Source organism: Pleurodeles waltl, chromosome 3_1 (genome assembly GCF_031143425.1).
Source record: "Pleurodeles waltl isolate 20211129_DDA chromosome 3_1, aPleWal1.hap1.20221129, whole genome shotgun sequence".
In the NCBI taxonomy this organism is placed as follows: domain Eukaryota; kingdom Metazoa; phylum Chordata; class Amphibia; order Caudata; family Salamandridae; genus Pleurodeles; species Pleurodeles waltl.
In genome coordinates, this window is record NC_090440.1 from 555,036,763 (window position 1) to 555,062,174 (window position 25,412).

Sequence of the window (25,412 nt, forward strand, 5' to 3'; positions counted from 1 at the left end):
GACAATGCTGAAGTTCCAAGATTGTCATGGCCCTGGTAACAGCAGAAGCAGGGGCGTTCCCCTGAAAAAATGCACATCTAATTCACACATTATAAAGTTAAGACTACAACAAACTAATTTACAGAAATCATTTAGGCTAAAACCATTTGTTGAAAAATGACAGACCATGGTTTACTGGAAAGTGGGACTTTGTAGGCTGACTATAGTTGAGCAGGAGTAAGTGAAGCTGGTGTCAGTCAAGAGTTTTTACCATGACACTTTTTCGGTTCTCAAATCCTCCAGCGTGACTTTTCAGGTTGCTGAAGCCAGCAAAGGTCCCTCAAAGTTGGATAACATCTTTGAGCAGCTGCTGCTTAGTTTTAAGAGCCGCTGGGGTATCGTTGCTCTTTTACCCCAGTTCAAGGTTTTACGTGAAGCCTTTTTTTGATGCTTGAAATCCTATTTGAGATGTGGGGTAGATGGCAATGCTAGAAGCTGTAGCTGGTGAAGTGCTTGCATATTGTCACAGTCCTCCGAAGGTGAGGAAAAAAGTTCTCTGAGTCTCCTGCCAGGGCTCCTTCTTGAGCTAGCCAGATTCAAGCTAGCCTGGCTGATGAAGGGTGATACCCTGAAACCGGTCCCAGGATGCTTGTTTCTGGTCCAGGGAGGACCTGGCCTGGCAGTTCAGGCTGGACTTTTTCCCATGGGGAACAGGGTCAAGACTGATTTGCATATGGCTGGGTCCAAACTGGAATGGCATGGCAAGCAAAAAAAACGATGGATTAAACCCAGATCTGTTAATGGGGGTGAATATTTGATTTATTCTGCATTCCGTCCATCATCTGTTTTTGTAGGGCTCCTCCTTGAGGCAGTCAACTGTGGTCAGCTAGGCCAAGTCGGGGAACCGGTAGCAACAGCAAGCCAAGCTCCTGACCCTTGTAGAGAAGTATCAGTACTTAGGTGCCAGCACATGTACCATAGCCCAGAGGGCTTCTTTCTTTCTGTAGTCAGGCTGTGTTATTTTCTTCAGATGTTTCTTTCAAATGTTATGAGATGGTGTAGAGGATTGTGAAGTGCCAGTTTTATCCTATGCAGTACTCTATGAAAGGAGTCATAAATCCTAGCAGCTATCTTGCCACTCCTGCCATTCTTTGAAAGTTTCCTCTGCTTGAGAACTACAATAACTATTTCTGATCTGCCTTGTAACAAGGTTATCTTTATGCTGTATCTGTTTACCCATACTTCAGAAACCTTGTAAGATACCTACTACTTTTTTTAATTTTTTTTAAGATTGAGATCTTGGAGAAAACCACTGCGATCTATGAGGAAGATAAGCGTTCGCTGCAGCAGGAGCTGGAGAGTCGCAACCAGAAACTGCAGCGTCAGCTTTCAGATAAGCGTCGTCTTGAGCAACGGCTGCAAGGAATGATGACTGATGCCTCCATGAAATGGGAAAAGGAATGCGTAAGTGCCTTTAACTTGCAATTTTTTTCCTATCACTTGAGGGTAGTGCAAGCCTATATAGCAGTCACTTACACTAACATAGGTACCGGTGGGTTGTAATGTCAAATCCGCAAGGTAAATGTGCATAACCTATGCTTATATCCTGCAAAAATATCAAAGTAGTCATGTTAGTAATGGGTGTTGGCAGTGGGCTGAGTGGGAGCAGCCAATCAATGGAGCATGTGGGAATCCTTTGGCTTGAAAATGTAAGTACAGCATGGTCATCGTTTTTTTTGCACCTCACTTTCTGTTAATCTTGAACTCTTGACACTGGGGCACCGTTATGGAGTGCCCAGTGTATGTGCTCTGGTCCATAAAACATTACGGCATTGACTTAAACCCTGATTGGCGCATTTAACTTTCCAATAAGACCATGGTAGATGATGCAAAATACACTGATGGCATGGAAAATTAAATACCACCTGTGGACTGCAGCATCTATTTTTCCATCCACTACAGTGGCAGTGAAAACATAGTTTTAGGCCCACTCTGTGTAGCCTGACCACAGCAGCTTGAACCCTACTGCGCAGACCCATCAAAACACCCTATTGACAAGTAGGAAGACCTGGTTTTACAAAACTAAATAAGTCACCCTTAAGCGCACCTAGCTGCCCACATGGTAGGGTGTATAATATTTGAGTGGAATATGTGTGACATTAGAAATGGAATGTTCCCCCAGTGACTAGGCCCAGAACGACATTGTCACTGGTCAGGGCAAAGTCAAAGTATAGATTTATTATCCACTATATTCTAATAATGTTTTGCTTTTACCAGCTACACACTCTTTTCAAAGACTTATTTTTATATTTAATAAAAATTCCATTGAATGGTAGTCCTCAGTTTTTTAAAAATGTGGGAAAGGTAACTTTTAGAAAGTTGCATTAACCATGCCTGAAGCTGCTAGAGGTTGATTGCATTAGTTCTCCAACAAGTGCCCTGGCGGTACTTGGTCCGAAACTGGTGTAGAAGTGGTATGAAACGCGCTCTCAGAGTGGTGTCAGTGGGAGGTGTTTTCTTCTCCTGCAGTCCTTAGAAGCGTACAAGCTGTGGTGGTTTGGGCACCACAAGAAAGTTTAGAAATTATGTAAAACATTTCATTCAGAGCTCCAGGGGGACCTTTGGGGAAACACTACCTGCCTAGCAGTTCCATAGAGTTTAATTGAATTACATTTGTGTACCAGTCAAGGTTTACAGCACCTCCTAAAAAATGATTATGTTCCATTCTGCGTTGGGGTTTCAGCAAAGCAGTCACCAAAGCTCCAGAAGAACCAACCTGCTTCAAGTATCCGGTCTTTGGTTCCGCAGCAGATAGTTTCAGCAGTGGTCTGCTCAGAGAGAATTTGTCTTCTAAAAAATGACGAGGTCCCTTTCTGCGTTGGGGATTAGAAGCTTTTTGAAACATTTTGACTTAGACTGTAGAAAAGTGGCTTATTATGTGGTGTGGTTGTGAGACCTCACCATGCAATAATGCCACAACCTTTATCAAGTCTAATTAGGTTTCTTTACTGTAACACACTTGGCTCAGTACTGAATACCATGTGGCACAGAGCAATCGGGCTTAATCAAAGGAACAAGTGTGAAGCATCTAGAAGTTACCAAAACAGTCCATAAGAAAGAAACGCAACTCAAACACCTGACACCAAATAGCTTGTATGTGTATCTTTAGACATAGGAAGAACAACACAAATCCATTGGAAACCAGAGATATTATTTTTTCCCAATGGTAAGTGAAGTGTTTTTAGAAATATAAATCATTGTAATCGGCTTAGCGGGTTCTGAGCTGATGAGCCACAACATAGGCCAGTCACAAGGATCACTTAGGTCCTGGAGACAATTAACCGTTGGGTGCAGCAGTCTGAGGGTCCTCAGCGCACTTTTCTCCTTTAGTGCAGTCCAACAAAGAATATACTGGAGATACTAAAGAGGGGCATTGAGGGTTCCTTTTGGCCATCCTTGTATCCAAGAGCATCAGGGGTCATCTCCGGCTTCTGGACTTGATTATACAGCAGTGGAGTCCAGTGCAGGTGCAGTTGCCACTGGTCACCTGGTTACAGTGGATTGAGCAGTTGCTTATAGGTAAGCAACTCTTTCCTTTCTAGGGACCAGGGTCTACTTTGACACAGGTTAGCGGTCCCACGGACTTAGGCCACTTTGTAAAGATCTGGATTCTGTTGCCCAGCTGGCACCTTGGTGGTCAGCAGTGGTCGGGCTCTCAGGAAGTGCAGGTGTCCTTAACCTTTGGTGGTACACATGCCTAACAGGAGGCTAGCTACCTAGCTCTTGGAACCACTTCTTCAGTCCTGCCAGGAGAGGGCATGGCGGGCTCAGTCCTCTTTACGGGTCCCTTGGGTGCAGCAGGTGCAGTTCAGTCTTTGATGCAACCTCTTTACCAGATCCAGGGAGCAGCAAGATAGGTCTTCTCTTTACAGTCCTGTAGTTATTGGAGGACTGTGTGCCTGAGGTGCCAATTTAATGCAATCTTGTGGGAGAGAAGGACTCACTAGTCAATGGGACAATATTTCCATGAGGCAACCATTCTTAGTTCACATCACTTTATGGAGATTTGGACACCAAACAATCTTGTCTGTACCCAAATCCAAGATGGAACAAGCCTTCCTGCCTTGTGACAAGACGTAGGCATACCCCTGTGGGGTGTACCCAACATAGTGAACCTCTCATCCTGGAAAACTAGCTCTGCAGCAGTTTTTCCCCATCTGGAGGAGAGACTAGCCTGTCTGCTGACGCAAAGGAGCAGACCTGTTGAGGTGTGTTTGGCATTTGCTTCACTAAGGCAGCAGGCTCTTTGAAGCTGGGCCATGTTTGGCCACTGCCTATTGGTCCTCCTACTGGAGGAGGTCACACCTCCTTCCACCAGCATTTCTTTGTTCACACTTCCTAGCAGAATGGCAGCATGTTGTCTCGGGTGACAACGGCTGCAGGTAGTCGGGAAAGGCTACCAGAGGTTTGAGTTTCAAAGATGTGACTTTCTAAAGTCCCCTTTGTATTAAAATTTATCATAATTCCAATATCAGCAATTTGTCAGATTTAATATAGCAATTTAGTTTGATACCTTAGGGTAATAGCTTTGCTGGTCTCAAATGAACGTTGGCACTTAGTGCAGTGGCTAGTGAAACTCCACCTTTACTAATGGGACCTTGCTACAGAGATAATGGCAATTTCATGTTTTCACTGTCAGGGCATGTTAAATGCAAAAGAAACATGGACTTCTTTTTAATGCTAAGCACCCTGCCTGGTGGGCTACGTTAATTGCTATGTTGTCCCTCTTTTAAGCTATGTGGACTAGCTTCATTGTCCGTTATTACCATGAGTAAGTTACCACCCAGTGCCAAAGACATCATTTAGAACGTGCAAGTCTGTGGTCTGAAATATTTTGGGTCACAGCATTCAAGAGGAATACATCTTGAGCCCGTTGCTGAAGACTTTAGCAAGGTCAGTATTTTTCATGCAAGAACCTGAAGGATATTAGCCTCTGTATAGCCCAATTAATAGTTGCCCAACTTCCTTCGTCCGGCACGTGCAAGAGTCCAGCATTCCATAGTGTGGTTATGGCGGCAGAAGAGAGCAGAAATCCAGGTCTCTTTCCTTAATGCATCATCCGTACATTGGGTGTTTTATTTAGAGCCGTTATTACAAGGCTAATATCCTTCTAAATGCAGTGTGATTCTTTTGAACCAGTTGAACCCTCTTCCCAATAAGGCTTTCTCTTCCATGCCACTAAGTGGGCTCTCTGGTCCCAGGAAATACCAGCATCCAGATAGCACCCTTTTCTTCTTGTCCTATGTTGAGTCTTATCCCTGTCCTTTGTGTGTTCTAATTTACAGGAGCGTCGTGTGGCTGCAACGCAGCTGGAGATGCAGAACAAACTCTGGGTGAAAGACGAGAAACTGAAGCAGCTGAAGGCCATAGTTACGGAGCCCAAGAGTGACAAACCGGAGCGGCCCACTCGCCAGAAGGACCGAGAGCCAAAACCTACACCGAGATCTGTCTCGCCTTCTCCAGTACCTGTATGTTACATACCTGGTGGCGCGCTAGTGCATGCCTAAAGGGTCAGAAGGCACAATCATACTGTTGAACTGCTTGGGGCCTCTGCTTTGTCACATCTTCTGGTTGTGGTTTGTAAAGTGTGTTTTCACTAACCTTTTGAGGTGTTTTCGCTCTGCTGTTTGCGCTGTCAGTTATGTTTGTGGGTGGTGTCCTGCTGCATGTCTCACTGTCCACTGTTAAAGCACTTCCAGGTTTTCAAGCAGATATTGTTACTCTTTCTTTAAATCAGAGCTCCTTACATCATATCCCAGTCTTGCGCAGAGAACTTTGTCTCCGGTGAGCTGTAGGCAAGTGTGTGGGACACTTTTGTGCTTGACCCTTGCCACGAGGTACGGTCCTGTGCTTTCTGTGATGCTTCTTTAATACCCTGAACTCCACACCCACTTGTCACTGCCCACCTCCAATCCTTCAGTCTCCAATCCTTTGCAGTTTAAGCGTTCAAAAATGGAGAGATTAGATTGGTTAGGAGCATTATCCTGTCAATATTTCTCATGGTGATTAATTGCCCAGAGCACTTCAGCCAAACTGATTGCTTTTTGGGAGGGTCTAGACTGAAGAAGGACAATTGGTTTGTGCTGTCAAAATAATAGATGCAAGTTTGCAGTGGAAGTTGCTGTCTCTGAAGCTCTGCTTTCCATTGTTGATAGCTCTGTAGGTAGAAGTGTGTGTGTGTGTGCGCCGTGTGCCCTGCTTAGTAGTTTAATTAATTTTTCTCTAATTTCTTTAGTTTCCTGGTAACTGTGTTCCTCAGCTCCCTAGCAGCTCTGCACCCTTGACCCCAGCTCAGCTGCACAAGCGCTCCGACTCCTGCACCAGCATCTCGGTGGCCTCCTGCATCTCGGAGTGGGAGCAGAAAACTCCTCAATACAGCACGCATGTGTATGCCCGGACAAGGCTGCAGCCGGAGTCAGAGCCAGTTAGGAGTCAGAACATGCCAGATAGGAGACGTGCCATGTGCTGGGATGGCACCCAGCAGCCACCCAGCTGTCGTCGGCTACTAGATGTAGAGGATGACGATTGCTGTGGGGTTAGTGCCATATTTGGCCGCCGCTTTTGTAGCTAAAGTTATAGCCATTATTGCTGCTTCTGCTGCTTTGCTGTGGACTCTACATATCTGGCCTTTTGCCACACAGTGAATGCTGCCTGTCCTATCACTCAACCTGGAATTGGTTTGACACAATCCACCACAGTCCTGGCTTGATCCCATTTCCTTTGTATCTAAATTAAATTTGGAAATTTACCTAGTGGATCTATACAAATATTCTCCCGTGCTGTGTTGCAAACTATGCCAGTTACACAGGCATAACATTAACCCAGGAGAGGTCAGAGGCAGTTTCTGTGTTTGGATCACTGGAGTCTGTTCGGACATTGAGTGAAATCTACAACAAAGCAGCACCCTCGGATATCTTTCTGCAGGCATAGATTTGGAGGACATTTTAACTCATGTAAAAGCAGAATTTTAAATAACTTGTCTATTGAATACCATGTAGTTTTGATGGAATTCCTGGTACTTGGAAGCCTAGGCTGTACCTGCAGCTTTTTTTTAAATAGCACCTCTACTCCTCTCAACACAGAGCCAAATCCTGTGCAGGTCATTGTTTTTATATGGGCATCTAGTAGCAGTGGGTGGCCATTTCTTAGTGTGGATAAAAATTTAAGAAACTTGATTAAGCTGCTTGACCATCACAGTTTTGTGCATGCTCTGTGATGTTTTTGATACATGTAGAAACCTCAAACTGATTTTTGATTTTGGCTCCTTTCTTTCCTTCTTTCCTTCTTTCCTTCTTTCCTTCTTTCCTTCTTTCTTTCTTATTTTTATTTTTATTTTTTAAGATTGTTACAATTGTACATGGAAGAAATGTTCTGAGAAAATCACAAAAGTTTGTCCTCCTTTCAAAGATCTTTTCTTACAGTGCTCTGTAGAATGTATTCCTCTGTGAATATCGTTCTGCGTAGGACTCGTCAGGCATGCTCATACCTTAGGCACATTCTTAATCAATTTCTGGTTAGTGCTTCTAAAAGACTAGGACTGGAGCCAAATAGCTCACATGTCTGTCACTTCTGTACCCCCCCCCACCCCTTCTTTGTGGAGCATCAGGTAAAGCATTGTATTGGTAATCATGATTTGCACAGTTCCAGCTTCAAACAAGAAGAGTGTGCCAGAAGATTCAAATGTTTGAATACGGACTTGTGCAACATAGTAACACCTCTCTGGATGGGATTTTTTTTACAGTATAGCCATCTCGCTCTTCTCCTTGCACCCAGGGGTATGTTAATTATTGTTTTTGCAGATTCATTTCCGGTTGGAGCCAAGAGATTATTTCCAATATGTTCTCCTGGACAACCCTAAATTAGGAGATGCAGTTTTTTGCCATTTGTACTGGAAAACCTTAGTGTCAGTCATTGGTCAGTATGTACTATATTTGATGTCCCATCAATAGCCTGTGTACACTGCCACTTTCATCGCCTCCAGCCTTCATCTTCCAGAGCTATACCAGATTTAGGTTTCAGAAAAGAGAGATGGTAGCTTGATTTTTGTGAGAAGCTATGCAGTTTGTGTTTCTCTTGCGCAGTGTGCTTTGGGCTCCGGACAGCAATTGATGCACTATGTACTTATGGGCAAGAACCACCCAACGTAGTAGTTTGTCAACAATACCTACAAAGAACTCTGTAATACAGCATGCCCTACTGGTGTGACATGCCTATTTTGTTGTAGCTTCAACCTTACCAACTGAAATGATACAGAACATCCCAGGGGCGCAAACAGAAAAGCGCTCACTGTTTATGTACTAACTCTGATAACATAGAGGCGTGTTACTTGCGTTCCTTGATACAAAAACTATTGTTTTGGTGGAGTAAGTCTTGGTTCATTCAGACTAAATCGAAGTCCACTGGTAAATCAAAACTGTAAATTTGTGCATATTTACACAGTATGGAAGGTACCTACTGGGCACAAAATCTGACTTGCATGCCTCTGCTATTTGGGTGTTACTCTTCATCTGAGCACTGTGCACTGGCTGTGGAAGATATAACTTGCAGAATCATTTAACTCAACTTCATGAGCTTTCATTTTGGTCTTAAAATTTGGCATTTGTTTAATGGGGTTTTAATTAAATACCCGTACAGCTTCTGCCCATCTTTAAATTCTGGCCTAGACACAGTGATTGTTGCCTTTTCTGTGCACCTCCACCTCTTTGCTTAGCACATCTAATGTTGGATAATTTTGCTCAATAATATACAATGCATCATGCCTGCTTTTTTCTGAACAGTGACTGCTGTAAGTCCTGGTGGGAGGGAGAGATGGAGTGGGCTTTGCATAGATTTTCTGATGGTTCTGGTGTCAATCCTCCAGATCCTACATTTACAAACAAGGGTTTGAGAAGGTATCTGCTTTGGAAGGAATGCATTGTATATCCCCTGCATGTCTTGCAATCAAATGTAATCAATGTTTATTACCTAGACAGCAGTGAGGAGACCACAGAGCTGGTAACCTGTGTGACTGAGTCACAAATGTCTCAAAGGTTGTATTTGATGGTAGGGGCACTGGCTGTCTTTCTTCAAGCTTTTAGGGGTGATTTTGTTACCATGTAATGCAACATCAATGAAAAGTTCAAATGTGAAACCAACTCTGTCCTCTGCAAACCATAATTTCTTAATTGGGCCGGTAAGAGCTGCCATAAAGTAAGTGCCAACAGTGACTTGTGGTATTAGAGCTAGGCAAACAGACCTAATGTGAGGACAGCTGATGTGTTACTGGCGCAGTGTGGGGTTGTCAGTATGTGTATTTGGCAGTCTTGTGGTTTCTGGTGCAGTATAGTGGTGTTTGGTGGTGTGTATCTCTGTCTTAAAGATGGAGTGGGCTACCAAGTGTCTCAAAGGTTGTCTATGATGGTAGGGGCACTGGCTGTCTTTCTTCAAGCTTTTAGGGGTGATTTTGTTACCAGTTATAGGACTTGGGTGCAAGACTGTTATTCATAAACCACTTGTACTGAAGTATGCATTTGAGAATCTCTTGTTGTGATTCTAAGCTCGCATTTTCCTTGATTGCCTCCATGTTCATGCTATTGCAAGCTATTAATTGGTTATTGCAATAATGAGGAAACTGGAACCTGTGTTGCCAGGTGGCTTATTAATTGATTTAATATCACACTTCTTGATGCAATCTCTTTAAAGTTGATTATTCAGTATTTCAAATAGCTTTCAGGACATATCTGTGTCTAGGGTAATGGTTTTTCTCTTATAAGTTGATATACCTTAAAGGGGAAAGACTCTTCTAAGACATCCAGTGTATGTCAGTTGGATTCTGCTTTAAATGCTTGTTTGGGATCATCTCCATTATCACAGGAGATCTCGGAGTGGGAGCAATCACAGGAGATGTTGAGTAGATGTTGCTGCTCATTGGCTGGTTGCACCAGATCTGCTCACTCACTGGACTACGTAATGCAACATCAATAAAGTTCAAATGTGAAACCAGCTCTGTCCTCCGCATACCATAATTTCTTAATTGGGCCAATAAGAGCTGCCATAAAGTGAGTGCCAAGAGTGACCTGTGGTATAAGAGCTAGGCAAACAGACCTAATGTGAGGACAGCTGATATGTTTCTGGCATAGTGTGGGGTTGTCAGTATGTGTATTTGACAGTCTTGTGGTTTCTGGTGCAGTATGGTGGTGTTTGGTGGTGTGTGCGTCTGATGTCTTAAAAGTGGAGTGGGTTACCTTGCTTACCAGACCTGTGAGCTTTCTCCTGCTTGCACATGAAAAGGGGACTGATTGATCACTGATTCTCCCTGTTTCTTGATTCCTTTCACTCTGATCAGAATGCACCGCCAGTCCATGCTCGGCATAGGCGCTCACGCTCTGCCGGGGCTGAGAGATGGGTAAATCATAAGCCGCCTGGTAACGTGGAGACTGAAACGGTTATGCAGCCCCATGTCTCCAATGCAATCAAAGTGGCCGTCCCGAACGAAAAGGCACTAGCTAAGTGTGACAAATACATGCTAACTCACCAGCAGCTTGCCTCTGACGGGGAGATAGAGACAAAACTGATCAAGGTAAAGAGAATTCCTCCCATTTTGTCTGAAGCAGGGGTGGTCTTTGGATTGACATTGCTTAGGGGAGGGGAGTGGTTAAATGGCTTCATTGTGTTGTGACACACAAATAGCATAGATGTTGGCAGTTCAGAATAATCCTTTTTATCCACAGGTTGTGTCATTATTATTTGCCCATCTTTGTTACCCTAGGCTTAGATTTTTGTTTCTAAAATAGAGGGGAAGGGGTTGTCAGGCTTTCAGTTCTGTGTTAGCTGGCATGAATTTTCTGACCAGACAATACTTTGGCAGTGATTGTAGCTTTAAAACAGATCATTCTATATAGAGAAATTGTCACCTGAACAAACCTCTGGCTCTCCCTCTTCCACCCTGTACAATGCCCCAATTGCCGCACTGCACTTTGCAGCCATTTGGAGATCTGACCTAGGAGGACATTTCAATACTACTTTCATTTAAACTTTTTGGAAATGTCTGATGATCATAGAGTTTGGAGGGCAGCGCCTGAAGACACCTAGCCCCATCCTGTGTTCCAGTAAGTCTGGGAGGCTGTCACGTTTGACCATATCAAAAGCTGACGAGGTCAAGGAGGATTAGAAGACAGGATTCGTTTTGATCCAGCATTTTTAACTCCTCCTCAGCTGTGTGTGTTAGCCATCTCAGTGCTGTGGCCCGAACGGAAGCCGGATTGGAATTGGTCTAAGAGTTGAAATTGGTCTATGTGGTTGTATAACTGGACCTGGACAAGTTTTGCAAGGAGCTTTGCCATAATTGGGATGTTGGATGGATGGAAGTTGTTTATTTCCATGTGCTCTGCCGTGTTTTTTTTTTTAGGAAGGGGTTACGTGCCCTGATTTTAAGAAGTCGGGTATATCGTCTTGAAGCAGTAAGGCATTTACTGTCTTGGTCCAAAGTGCGAGCAGAGACATTTTAATCTTGCTGAAAAGATTTGATGGCACAAGTTCACTGAAGTGATTTAAAGGGTTCTGTGCTTATTCTACCTGAGCAAAGGCTGCTACTACTGCTCTGTGTGCAGTGTGCCAGTCTTGGACATCTACCGGCTGCTACATGGGGGTCTCTTTACATGTTCACAAAAGCACTATTTCCTGGAAAATCAGGTCTGGTGGGATAGGTATTTGGCCTTCTCTGTTGCAGGATTTTCTGTTCTGAGCCATTCCACAACCCCACCAGCGGTGGAGGTACTACTTTGGTATCTATTCATAAGGTGAAGAATGCTTGGTTAGAAATCTCAGTCAAAAGAACAAGCTACTTTTCTTCAGTAGCCCCTTTCCTGGTAGAGACTATAACTGCTGATCCCTCACTGACCCACCATCCTCTGCATTCTGTGGAATGGACTCATCCAGTCCATTACTAAGATCCCACTCAAGATCTATAAATTGTCTTGTTCGATTTCTATGGACCCCGCCTCCAGTAGTGCAGACAGATCAGAAAGTCACATCACTGCAAAGAGGTGGCACATATATGGTATCCCCGACGTCTCACCTGGGGTAGGATAGATCCAACACAGTCGCATGATGCCACCTATTGACACTCAAGAGAATTGTTAACAGAATAATCTATGTATCCAGTCTGGTCCCTGGGGAAATTCACGTAGTGAGGAATCTGTAGTTAGGTAGTCGCTACCAGGAAAGGGGTTATAGATGGTAAATAACTTCTTCTTTGAGACCGGATGGGGTGATTGTCATACCCATTCTCACCACCAGGGGCAACATTCATAGTCCTCCTCTGCTGCAGTGGCCCCAATCCACTTTTACTTGACCTTGAAGACCCACAGCTAGCTTGTAGTGGACAGGATCTGCTACTTTTCCCAGATGGAAATCAATCACAACAGAACAATAGATTTTTTTAATTGTTCAGAGAGTAGAGCCCATGCCTTCATTTCTCCCCGGCCTCATGTCCCCCAAAACCAGGACACATTTCAGCAGGCCACATTTACTATTATTCACAAAGATAACCTCCTGCCATACAGCAGTGCTAGACTTGGAGGCCCATAGGATGCTACTTTGCTGTGCCAAAGGGCAGACCTCCAGCCACTGAGCAGCTTTCTGAGAGAGAGGACAAGTTCAAAATGCTCAGGTCCGTGCACATCCTCTTTACTCTGGTATATGGAGACTGGATGGTGTCCTTGGTCTTGCAGGGAATATATTTTTATATTCCATTGCTGCAGTCTCACAGATACTACCTGTGGTTCATGGTAGGGTTGGACACTTATCAAATTGCCCTCCTGCCTCTTGACCCTTCAGACCTGAAAGTGATCATTGTGCAGCAAGTCTAGAATATTCAATTTCTGATCCTGATGTTTCTGGTTGAGTTCTGGTTCTCGTGAGATTAGTTCTGAGGCTTCTTTGGGTTCCTAGGATTTTTGCATCCCAGTTGGTATAGCTTATGCAGGCAACCTCTGCTTTCAGTGGAACCAAACACTGGTGTCCCTCTTAGATTCCATTGTGATCTCGCAGACACCTTGAGATCTTGTGTAGTGGCAAACTAACACTAACCTAACCTTCGTCAGGCCACTCATCCTTCACCATCTATACTTCAGTGTTGTGACGGACTAGCCACTCTTGGGATGTTGGCGGGGAATGGTGGTTATCTGGGAGGAGTGGAGATCAGAGGTCTCGGGTCTTCAGCAAAATGTCAGTTTCATATACATCTTTTATAGTGTGATGCAACCTGGCTGGCCTTGAAAGCCACCTTACTGCCAACCATCAAGGGGAGACTGGTGCAGGTGCTCATGGACAATGAGACTTCCATTTGGTTCCTCAGCAAGCAGGAAGGAGCGGGTTGTTGGAGCCTGTGCATTTGAAGATGGCGGGACCAGCAACAAATCATTCTGGTGGCTAACCATCTGGTAGGGTCCTCACCATAAATTGAACCTCCATCAAGAGGTGGCACAAGATAACTTTGAACAGTGGGTCCTCCGCTGCCTAGGTTATTTGTCACTGCTGCGAGCGTGCAGTGCCAACAGGAGAGTCACAGGTTTCCTGTATGCGTTTTATAGGAAATTCTCTTGCAGATGTCCACAAACCCCCCCCCCCCCCCCCCCCAACGACACATTTGTCCCCATTTGAACTGCTGGATGCTTGTTTTTGATGGACATTTCACTGAAGCTTGCTAACCAGGCTCTAGTGCTAGTGTTCTGGACATTAGCACCCATGTAAGTCCCTAGTAAATGGTGCCCCTAGGGCATGGGCCCTAAAATGGGTCCCTGTGGGCTGCAGCGTGTATTATGCCACCCTAAGAGACCCACAATAAAATACATAGACTGCCATCACCTGCCTGGTCTCGAGGGAGGTATTATCACCTCCTCCAGCAGTATGGCTAATATATCAGCATATCTGGGCTGCAGACTTCAAAGCCTCTGCTGCCCTTTGATTTGCAACCCTGGCTTCCCCCGGACCTGGGTAATGCTACCCTATACCTTGAAGTCCATTTGGCGCAAGGACTGATGTGAAATTGTCTATGCAGTGGGCGTGTTGCACCTCCAGGCTAGTGTCACCCCTAAGATGGGCTGCCTGATGTGCTCCACGAAGAACGAGTTACTTACCTTCGGTAACGACTTTTCTGGTGGATACATTAGCTACCTGTGGATTCCTCACCTAATGAATACTCCCATGGCGCCAGCATTTGGCAGAAATCTTCTTCCCAGCTTCTGCACGTCGACGAGGACGTCACATTAGCCCCCGCGACGCCGTCTGATGTCATACAGGCAATAAGAGGTCCTCGCCGACGTCAGTACCAACATTTTTTACGTGCATGAGAACAATAACCCATGCAATGAGAGATCAAGGCAACATCTGACAACATTGTAAAGTACACAACATTTCCATGAAAAGGCCATAGATTTAATAGGACTCTTGCTTCTTTCTAAAACAAAACATTTATATAAATCAAATATGCATATACGCAAGGAAATATATATATATATATATATATATATATATATATATATATATATATATATATATATATATATACATGAACAAGTATCCATATATACAAAATCTATTACAGCCCCAAAGACCAAGAGGAGCACACTCAAGGATTACTTGGTTAGACCAGACAGGCAACGGCGAGGCGGGTGGGACCGTGAGGAATGCACAGGTAGCTAATGTATCCACCAGAAAAGTCATTACCGAAGGTAAGTAACTCGTTCTTCTGATGGATACAACTACCTGTGTATTCCTCACCTAATGAATAGAGTCCCAAAGCAGTACCGCACTCGGTGGTGGGTGCCTGTATGGTCAAACCAAGAAATCCTGCAGCACTGACCGTGCAAAATGGCCGTCCCTTCTGACCTCAGAGTCCAAGCAGTAGTGCTTCACAAAAGTGTGAAGGGACGACCAAGTTGCGGCCTTGCAGATGTCGACCACAGGAACACCCCTAGCCAAAGCCGAAGTGGCCGACTTAGCCCTGGTGGAATGCGCTCTAATACCATCAGGAGGATCCTTCTTTGCTAAAGAGTAACAGATTTTAATGCAAAGAACAACCCACCTGGAGAGTGTTCTCTTGTGGACTGCCTTTCCTCTCCTCTTGCCCACGTATCCGATAAACAGCTGATCCTCCAGCCTGATATCCTTCATTCTGTCAATGTAGAAGCTTAACGCCCTCTTTGGGTCCAAGCGATGTAGTCTTTCTTCCTCCTTTGAAGGATGAGGCGGAGGATAGAACGTGGACAAAGTGATTGTCTGGGCCAAATGGAAGGGTGAAACAACCTTCGGAAGGAAAGCAGCCTTGGTCCTCAACACCACCTTATCCGCATAAAAGTTGTATAAGGGGGTTTTACTGATAAAGCCTGCAACTCACTCACTCTCCTTGCAGATGTTATGGCCACCAGGAAAACTGTTTTAATAACTAAATACCTTAAGGGGCAGGAATGCATAGGCTCAAAAGGGGACCCCATAAGGAAAGTCAGGACCAAGGATAAATCCCATTGTGGCATAACGAATGGTTTTGGAGGATATTTATTTAGAAGACCCTTCAGAATCTAAGAACAATAGGAGACTTAAACAGTGATGGTTGGTCTAGCAGACAAATGAAGGCTGACCAGGCAGACAAGTAACCTTTAATAGTAGCCACTGCACAACCTTTCTGCGCTAGAGACAAAGCAAAAGATAAAACATCTGACAAATGAGCACGTAAGGGATCAATCTGTCTCTCTCCACACCATACCACAAATTTAGACCACCTATTAGCGTAGATAGATTTAGTGGAGTGTCGCCTGGCCGCTAAGATAACATCCACTACATCAGGCGGGAGAGAGAAGGAACTCAGGTTGCCCCGTTCAATCTCCAGGCATGAAGGTGCAGGCTCTGGAGGTGGGGGTGTAAAACCTGCGACTGCGAGAGGAGGTCTGCCCTGAGAGGGAGATGGAGCGGAGGGCACATTGAGAGTTGGAGAAGATCGGAATACCATACCCTCCTTGGCCAATCCGGAGCTATTAAGATTACTTGGGCCCGGTCTTGGCGAATTTTCCTCAATACTCGAGGAATCAAGGGTATGGGGGGAAACGCGTAAAGCAACTGGTCGCACCAGGTCCTCTGAAACGCATCCCCCAAAGCCCCCTGCATCGGATACTGGAGACTGCAGTATAACGGACAGTGCGTGTTCTCCCGGGTGGCAAACCGATCTATCCGAGGAACCCCCACACAACTGGAAGATTAGACAGACTTGATCTGGATGGAGACGCCACTCGTGGTCGGCCGAAAAATGGCGACTGAGATTGTCCGCACGTACATTCAAGACTCCGGCCAGATGATTTGCTACCAAGCAAATCTGATGGTCCTTTGCCCAGGACCATAGTCGAAGAGCTTCTCTGCAGAGAAGGTACGACCCCACTCCTCCCTGTTTGTTTATATACCACATCGCTGTAGTATTGTCCGTCAGGACCTGAACCGACTGACCGCGAAGGGAAGGGAGGAAGGCCTTGAGAGCCAGACGTACAGCCCGCAACTCCAACAGATTGATATGAAAAATCTGTTCCTCTGGAGACCAAAGCCCTTTGATCTCCAGATCCCCCAGATGAGCTCCCCACCCTAGAGTGGAAGCATCCGTTATGACCGTGGTCACCGGTGGTGACTGCGCGAACGGCTTTCCTTGAGAAAGATTGTCGCCTGCAATCCACCACTTCAAGTCCGCAGCAGCATCTCTGGAGATTTTGACGGAACTTTCGAGATCTCCTTTGTGCTGAGACCACTGCCTTCGGAGGCACCACTGAAGAGCCCTCATGTGCCAGTGAGCATGGGTGACCAACAGTATGCAGGAGGCCAACAGACCGAGCAGACGAAGGACCTTGAGGACTGGAATGACCGCTCCAATTCGAAACATTGGAACCAACTCCTGAATATCTCGAATCCGCTGAGGTGGAGGAAAGGCTCGATCCAATGTTGTATCCAGTACTGCCCCTATGAACAGGAGACGTTGAGAGGGCTCTAGGTGAGATTTGGGCACGTTCACCGAAAAGCCCAGGTTGAACAACAACTGGGTTGTTGACTGTAGATGATGCGACACAAGCTCCGGGGACTTGGCTTTGATCAACCAGTCGTCCAGGTAAGGGAATACTGCTATCCCCTTTCTCCTGAGCTCTGCCGCAACCACCGACATCACCTTCGTGAAGACTTGAGATGCTGAAGTAAGACCAAATGGGAGGACCGCAAATTGATAGTGCTGCGACCCTACCACAAACCGGAGATACTTCCTGTGCGACTTGAGTATCGGGATATGAAAATAAGCATCCTGCAAGTCGACAGACACCATCCAATCTCCATTGTTCAACGCCAAAAGCACCTGAGCTAGGGTCAGCATCTTGAACTTTTCCTGCCTGAGGAACCAATTCAAGATCCTCAGGTCCAGAATTGGTCTCAACCGACCATCCTTCTTGGGAATCAGGAAGTATCTTGAGTAACAACCTTGACCCCTTTCCTGCTCTGGAACCAACTCCACCGCGCCCTTTAATAGGAGGACTTGAACTTCCTGTTCTAGCAACAGGAGATGTTCTTTTGAACAATACGATGGGCGGTGCGGGATGAGGGGCGGAAACTCCTGAAAGGGAAGGGTGTAGCCTTTCCCCACAATGCTGAAAACCCAAGTGTCCGATGTAATAGTCTGCCACTTGTGAAGAAAGTGTCGTAACCTTCCCCCTACAGGAGAGGAGTTAGTGGGGACTGGTGGAAGCCTAAGGCTGCTTCCCCTGCTGCACCCCACCAGAGGACGAGGAAGAGGCAGAGTGCTGCTGAGAGGCTCCCCTGGTGCGGATCCTACCTCTCCCTCTAATCGATCTAAAGGTGAGAGAAGAGGCAGGTTGCTGGTATCTCCCCCGAAAGGAAGAGGAGGAAGAACCCCGTCCAAAACCACGAAACCTCCTAAAAAACCTAGAGGAGGCAGAAGAAGGGGCTTGCAGTCCCAGTGACTTGGCTGTGGCTCTGCTCTCTTTAAACCTTTCCAAGGCCGAATCCGCTTTGGCTCCAAACAGTTTGTCCCCATCAAACGGGAGGTCCAACAGGGTCGACTGCACGTCCGCAGAGCACCCTGAGTTGCGGAGCCAAGCCTGTCTCCTTGCCACCACAGCCGTGCCCATCGCCCTAGCCTCTGAATCGGTCGTGTCCAACCCAGACTGGATAATCTGGGTGGTGGCAGCCTGGGCATCCGAAACAATGCTCAAAAGTCCTTGGGGAAGCTCCGTATACGAAGATGATATGTCGTCCATAAGAGCATGGATGTATCTCCCCAAAATGCAAGTCGCGTTGGTGGGCCTTCAACGCCATACTGCAGGCCGAAAAAATCTTTTTGGATTGTGCGTCCAACTTTTTGGAGTCCCTGTCCCCTGGTACCGTCGGGAAAGATCCAGGCACTGATCTAGAAGAACAGGAGGCTTGCACCACCAAGCTCTCCGGCGTAGGATGTCTAGACAGAAAGCCAGGGTCAGATGGCGCAGCCCGATATCTCCTGGCCACAGCCCTATGAACAGCCGAGGAAGATACTGGCTTCTTCCACACCTCTAACACCGGATCAAGCAAAGCCTCATTGAATGGCAAAAGAGGCTCCGCTGCAGTAGAGGCCGGATGTAGCACCTCAGTCAGCAAATTCTGTTTCGCCTCTGCCACCGGCAAAGGCAGTTCCAGAAAGTTAGCTGCCTTTCTTACCACAGCGTGAAAGGTAGCAGCCTCCTCCGTATACTCCCCTGGAGATGATAGGTCCCACTCAGGGGAAGTATCCAGCCCACTGGCTGTATCCAGACCATGAAGTCCATCACCAGAGTCCTCAATCTCTCCTTCCTCCAAGACTCGTTGGTATTCCTGCTCTTCCAAAAGACGGAGAGCACGCCTTCTAGAGTGCAGCCTTTCTTCAATACGCGGAGTCCACATGGCCTCCGCCGAAGTCGAGGATCGGCGCCGATCTCCGGATCCATTCGGCGCCATGTCCGGCGCCACAGGCAGCTTCGGCGCCGAGGTAGGAACCGGACGAAGAGAGTCGCGTCTTGGAGTTTCCGATGGTCCCGCCGGAGTCACAGGTCGAAATCCCGAAGTCGACGGGATGGAAACATCCGGGGCCAAAACCTCTGGAGCCACCGGAGCGGCCACCGGCGCCGACATCTGCGCCGAGCCCACGTTCCCTAAAGGGAGAAAGGGCATAAAGGGTGCCGGCCGTAAAGGCGCTGGAGCACCCAAGGAAAAAGCCAACAGCCCGACGGACCAACTGGAGCACCTCCTGGAGCCATCTGCTGAAAGATGGTATACATCGCATTCAAAAATGCGGTATTATCGGCTCCAGGGGCTGGAAAAGCTGGATACTGGGGTGCCTGGATCGAAGGCGACCCCGACGCCAGCCTCGACGTCTGCGACGCCGGAGAAAACACCTGAGGCTGCGTCACCTCAATCACTGAAGTCTGTCCAGGCGAAGTCGGTGACGCCGGAGAAGGCAACGGCGTTGACGGATGTGGCGTGACCGTGGGACTGACCTCAAGTCTTTCGACGCCGAGCCGAAGGCGACCTCGAACGAGATTCCTTGCTGGAATGACGCCGTGAATCCCTACGGCGCCGGGAGTCTTGATGACGCCGATGAGACCTCGGCGAGGAGGACTTCTTATGATGCCTTTTTTCTTTCCTCTTCGACTTCACCATGAAGAGTTTAGCCTCTCGTTCTTTTAGGGCTTTTGGATTCATGTGTTGACATGAATCACATGTTGCGACATCGTGATCGGAGCTTAAGCACCATAAACAGTCTGAGTGAGGATCAGTAATGGACATCTTGCCCCCACACTCCCGACAGGGCTTGAAACCCGACTTTCTCTGAGACATAATAACCGCAGAGAAAATTCACACAGCAGAAAATATATACTGTAACCACGAAAGTAACAGTTGCTCCCTCGAAGATAACCGTTTCGAATGCACGGAAAAAAGGGAACTGACGTCGGCGAGGACCTCTTATTGCCTGTATGACGTCAGACAGCGTCGCGTGGGCTAATGTGACGTCGACGTGCAGAAGCTGGGAAGAAGATTTCCGTTGAATGCTGGCGCCATGGGAGTATTCATTAGGTGAGGAATCCACAGGTAGTTGTATCCATCAGAAGGGAGGGGTTCCATCTTGTTGTTTTTGGTGGAACTAGGAACTCGAGGTCAGGAAAATGCCTACTCCTCACAGGAAGTGGTGATCTAAGGGATGTAGTCACCCCAGGGATAAGTAGCCCATTGGCTACTACCCTACACTCCCCTTAACACCCCTAAATTCAGTATTTAGGTGGTCCCCTTACACCAGGAACTTGTGTTCAACTAACTAAAGCAGAAGGACAACAAAGAGTTAACCAGCGCAAGAACTGTGGACTAGCTGAGGACATTGGTTCCAAACTCTGCCTACCAGCTCCAGTCCTGACAATTGGAAAGACCCTACCGAACTTCACCAACCAGCCAGCATCTCCCTTGCATTGGGGAACCCACTTCTCTCCAGCAGATGCCCGGTTCCTGTTTTTCGCTGACCATCGGGTCCACTGAGGGAGCATCTCACTAGGAGGAGGATCTCGAGGATCAGGAGTGCAGCCCCTTCGACCCATCCAGTCTTCGAGTCGCTAAGCCTGCCAGGAGCCTTCCTGCCCTAATACCTGGTGTACTAGAGCAGTTGCAAGCACCAAGGCTTCTTTGAGTCTAGACCAGACACCACTGCTGCTAAATCTGACCTGCCGCTGAGGGACCACTGACCCGACGAGGCTGACCACAAGAGCGTCCCTGATGTTTTTCTTCCCCCTCTGCAGGTCTGACCAAGGCCTGTGAGTGCCTTCGCACAAGAGCAGCTGACCAAACCCCTCTACATCCAAGCTCCCACACCCGGGTCCATGATCCACGTAGGCAAGCTCCATTTGTTTGCATGGTTTGCCCCCCCCCCCCCCCCCCCCCCCCTTTTTTTTGTCTGGTTTCGGATGTGGCTTTGACTGTTACTGCACTGGGTCTCTGCTAAACTGTTCCCCAGTGCAGATTTCTTTCCTCGAAACTGCACAGTTATTCTGCACAATTGGCACACTCGAAGTACCTAGTAAATTGTACCCTGGTGCCTAGGGCCTGTAGTACTAAGGAAGGTCCCTGAGGGCTGCAGCACCAGTTGTCACCCCCAGGTACCTCTTACTAAGCCCACACAGTGCTGCTATTGCAGACTGCATGCATTGGTGCAGGCTAACTTGAAAACACAACCAGGTCCCCTATCACTACATGTGCCAGGTGTAGGTCACCCCTTAATCAGGGTGCATCAGGGCACATGTGAGGGCATATATGCACAAGCAGATTTGCTCCTGCTATGTCTCTGATTCTAAGACTTAGTAAGTGCATGTGCTAAACACTGGTCATTACGAGTTCCCTAGCTACATGATGGCATCTCTGAACCCTGGAATGTTTGGTATCCAATATCTCAGGATAATAATCCCTCACTGAATCCAGTGATGGATTTATTAGTAAAGGCACACACAGGGCACCTTAGAGGTGCCCCATGAAAACCTACCAGCTACTAGTGTGCTGACTGATTGATCCTGACCAGTTCATCCACCTCAGACGTGTTTCTGGCCCCCCAAGGTGAGAGCCATTGCTCTTGAGGGCCTGAGACAAAAGCCTGCGCTGGACGGAGGTATTGGAACCTCACCCAGGCAGGATGGACATTCCAGGGCGTTGAGCTTCAAAGGCCTAGCCGTCTTTGCAATGCGACACAGGTCTCTCCAGATGGTGGCGATGACTGACCCCACTTTTGGTGGCAGCACAGGTGGGAAAATTAGTCATTTCAGGAGGTGTGCCCACTTTGTCAGTCTCACCCCTAAGGTGGACGAGCTAAAGTGGACAATACTTTTTAAATTACCAGCGGAAGTCGTCATGGAATGGGTGTAGCCACCCTAAAGGTGGGCAGCCCATTGGCTACAACCTGGCACTCCCTGTAACGCCCCTAAATTAAGTATTTAGGTGGCACCCCTTAACCCTAGAACTCAGATCCTAATGACCTAAAAAGACAAGGACAAAGAAGAGTTGCACCTGCAGAAGAGGAAAAAAAGCAGCAGTTGACCACGCCGGATTGCCTGCTAACCTCAACAGACTCAGCCCAAGAACCCAACGTGTTCTGCCTTCTATAAAGAATCAAGTCTCCCTGAGCAGTGGACCTGCTCTGCAACAACAAACTTCAAGCTGCTGGAACCCCCAAAGCCCTGAAACCTGAGGTGACTACTGAACCGGATGTCCACGACCCAAGGTGAAGCCAGCCAATGGTGCCAATGTGGTTCCCCAGCTGCCCAGAGACTGAGTCCAGTGTGGTCTCACCCATCTTGCACTCACCATAGACACTTGCAGCCTCTGTACGCAGGCCCTGTCTCTCTCAACCTTGTGGTGAGAGGAAACCCGACACCTCCTGCAACCATGTCGCTGGTGCCGACATCCCCCAGCTCCTAAAAGCTTGGGTCCACCCCTGCCGGACTCCCTGAAGACACCTGCAGTCTCAACACACAGGGCTCCCTGAACACAAGTGCTCCCGGACGAGCAAGCCCAACACCCAAGGACACCCCTGCATCCGTCGACCCTGGAGAAATGGACCAAAGGTGCACCTCCATCTCCAAGCACCCCAAGACTATTATCTACCAGCTTGTTGTCCCTGACTGGCTTCCTAGCCAGAGCCTGCCGCCTGTTTGTCACAAGGCTCAACTCCCGTAGAGAACCATTGGGCACCTGATGCCTTACTGCAGCCCTACACAAGGCCACCCCAGTGCTGCCAAGTGTGGCCTGTTGGTGTGGTTCTGATCCGTGTCCAGTAATTAACTTTGCTCCCTGAGCTCGACCTCGTCGGCCGTTGTTGACCATGTTTGCTGAACATTGTTTTCCTCCATGGGATAACATTGAGAGAACTCTGAGAATTGCACTGTTGATTTCTGAAATTGCAAGGGATTTATGCTTAAAAGTCTACTTACCCGATTACGAAGCTCTTGGATTTGAACATATATTAAAAGAAATGTTATCTTTTTAATTGGATCTCGGATTTATTCTTTGTGTGTGTCATTATTGCCTCTGTAAGTACAACAAATGCCTAGCACTACCCTCTGATAAGCCTAACTGCTCGCCAACACAACCACAAAATAGAGCATTAGCCCTGTCTACTTTTGCCTCTGCAAAACACCCCCCCAAACCCCACCCTATGAAAGACTATACAATATACACACACATACAGGAATTTTCCAAAAGTATCACCAACATATGCACCAAAGGGAGCAAAGATACATGGATTCATTATTATATATATATATCAGCGCTACGAGGCCTCCGGGTAGTTGGCGCTATATAAGATCCGATAGATAGATAGATAGATAGATAGATAGATAGATAGATAGATAGATAGATAGATAGATTGATCATTCCAGCAGAGGTCCAGAGCACAAAAGGTATACCAGTTTTTCTGACTGACCGGTTGATTCAAGCCCAGGTGAGCTCGATGGACTCAACATTGTGGACAGTTGGCAGAAGTCATGTTCATATGACTGGTTTCCCAAGAACTGACTTAGTGTATGCAGGACTAAATTCGGAGGTCAGAGTTTTGCAGTTCTGAGTTGTCCAGTTCTTCTGAAACAGTGGATAGGATGCATCCCTTCTGGATGGTTAGCAACCTTATTTCAGAAACCCAGGGACAAAACCACACCAGATAGTTGAAGGTGAAGGATATAATTCTCTGGTTTTCACTGAATAAATTATTTCCACGAGTGCAAGTTCTGGTGCGGTGAGCTATACACATCCTGTGCACTATGCAGCTACCTGCGAGAAAGTGGGCTCTTGGGATGTTGTACATTGTAGCTAATGCTTTAGCTTAGGGATATCACCAGAGACATCTATGTTCAGGTGGCTCATTTGACAGATTAATATTCGAGCTGATGCTGCAGACTTCTTTGTATCAATAGTGGTATTTGTGGCAGCCTCTACAGACACATTTCTATGTACTGGACCTCAAATGCTTGTCTTTTAAATAAGGTGAAATCTGTCTGATGAATTCCAATCCCAGTGTTCCTGGTATCTTTCGGTAGTCAAGGTTTCAAATAGCTATTAGCGGAGTGTAAACCTGTAAGTATATAAACTTGATACGACTATATGGTGGGTGATGATCTATTCCGCAGTGGACTTACATAAAGCAGCATCTAAGTTGAAAATTTGGTATACTTAGTTCAGACTCCTCCAAGAACCTACTTTTCTGCACTCCGGATTATTTTGTCTGTCCATTTCCTTCCTTGATGCTCGTTTTGCAGAGTAAGAGGATGGCTTGTATAAGCGGCAGGGCCTGTAATACAGTATTGAGGTAAGTGTAATACTTTCACTTTCGGAATTTGATACCCTTTTCTAACAGTGAAAGCACTATCCGTGCAGGGCACAGACCTCGAATCTTAATGGCTAATCAATGTCCTCCCCCCTAGAATACCAGAGTGCTTCTGCAGAAAGAAATCAATAAGTTGTAAGTGACTTGCCTTTTTGGTCTGTATGTTTGTATAGAGCTTGCACAGTAACCTTGTTTTGGAGATGCGCATTTGACCTTTTTGTGCAATGTGGTTTTAATCTTTATATGGCACACGCTGAATCACGGGTGAAGGGAAACAGGGCACTGTTTGGTTTCTCGGGAGTGGAAGCTGCTGATCCTAAACGTCCCTGCTTGCTTGAGGACATTTAAATTCACAAGAAGTCCGTGCATTACTTCCACATTAAATTCTTCCTAATCAAATTCGCCTTTGTCTTATCCCTCTGCAGGGTGATGTGTACAGGACTCGAGGTGGCGGCCAGTCTGTGCAGTTTACAGAGATCGAGACTTTGAAGCAAGAGTCTCCTACAGGCTCCAGGTAAGTAATGCTCTGAAGCACACCAGAAAAAGAAAAAAAAATCGGATGGCTGATGTCTGTCTAATATTTTACCCAATTATTTCAATAGATTTGTGAGTTTATTCCATGATACTTGCACATATAAGTAGTTCTGCTACTGTACCCATATAGTTTATTTCCATAGAGAATTCTTGAAATGACTAAAATATACAGAATACCTTCAAGTTGGCAGACATTTCACTATAGAAGTGACAAAATTGGTATTGCCTAATTTTTAGGGTGATGATAGTGTTGCCTTTGATACGGCTAATGTGCCAAATTCTCAAAAACAGCACCGAGTAAATGTTTTACTATTCTAGCACATGCAGACCCATTTCACCTGCTTTGTCTTAGCTGGCCTTTAACTTACTATTGAGTATTATATATCCTGTGTCCCCTTTTTTAGCATTTCACACCAAACCTCTTCATTTGAGTTGCTGCCCGTTGCAAGGAAGGTGCAGT

General features: G+C 46.6%; 1 protein-coding gene across 8 annotated transcripts in view; it reads left to right on the top strand.

The window, feature by feature from the left end:
- KIF23 (kinesin family member 23) overlaps positions 1-25,412 on the top strand; it is a 177,695-nt gene that overhangs the window by 141,436 nt on the left and 10,847 nt on the right. For 2 of the 8 annotated variants that reach the window (XM_069222930.1, XM_069222932.1), the window contains 5 exons: positions 1,270-1,443; positions 5,325-5,507; positions 6,275-6,574; positions 10,364-10,597; positions 24,844-24,932. In XM_069222930.1, coding sequence (XP_069079031.1) covers positions 1,270-1,443; positions 5,325-5,507; positions 6,275-6,574; positions 10,364-10,597; positions 24,844-24,932 — 980 coding nt within the window. The remainder of the gene's footprint in view (positions 1-1,269; positions 1,444-5,324; positions 5,508-6,274; positions 6,575-10,363; positions 10,598-24,843; positions 24,933-25,412) is intronic. The other 6 variants (XM_069222933.1, XM_069222937.1, XM_069222934.1 and 3 more) reach the window with 4 other exon arrangements.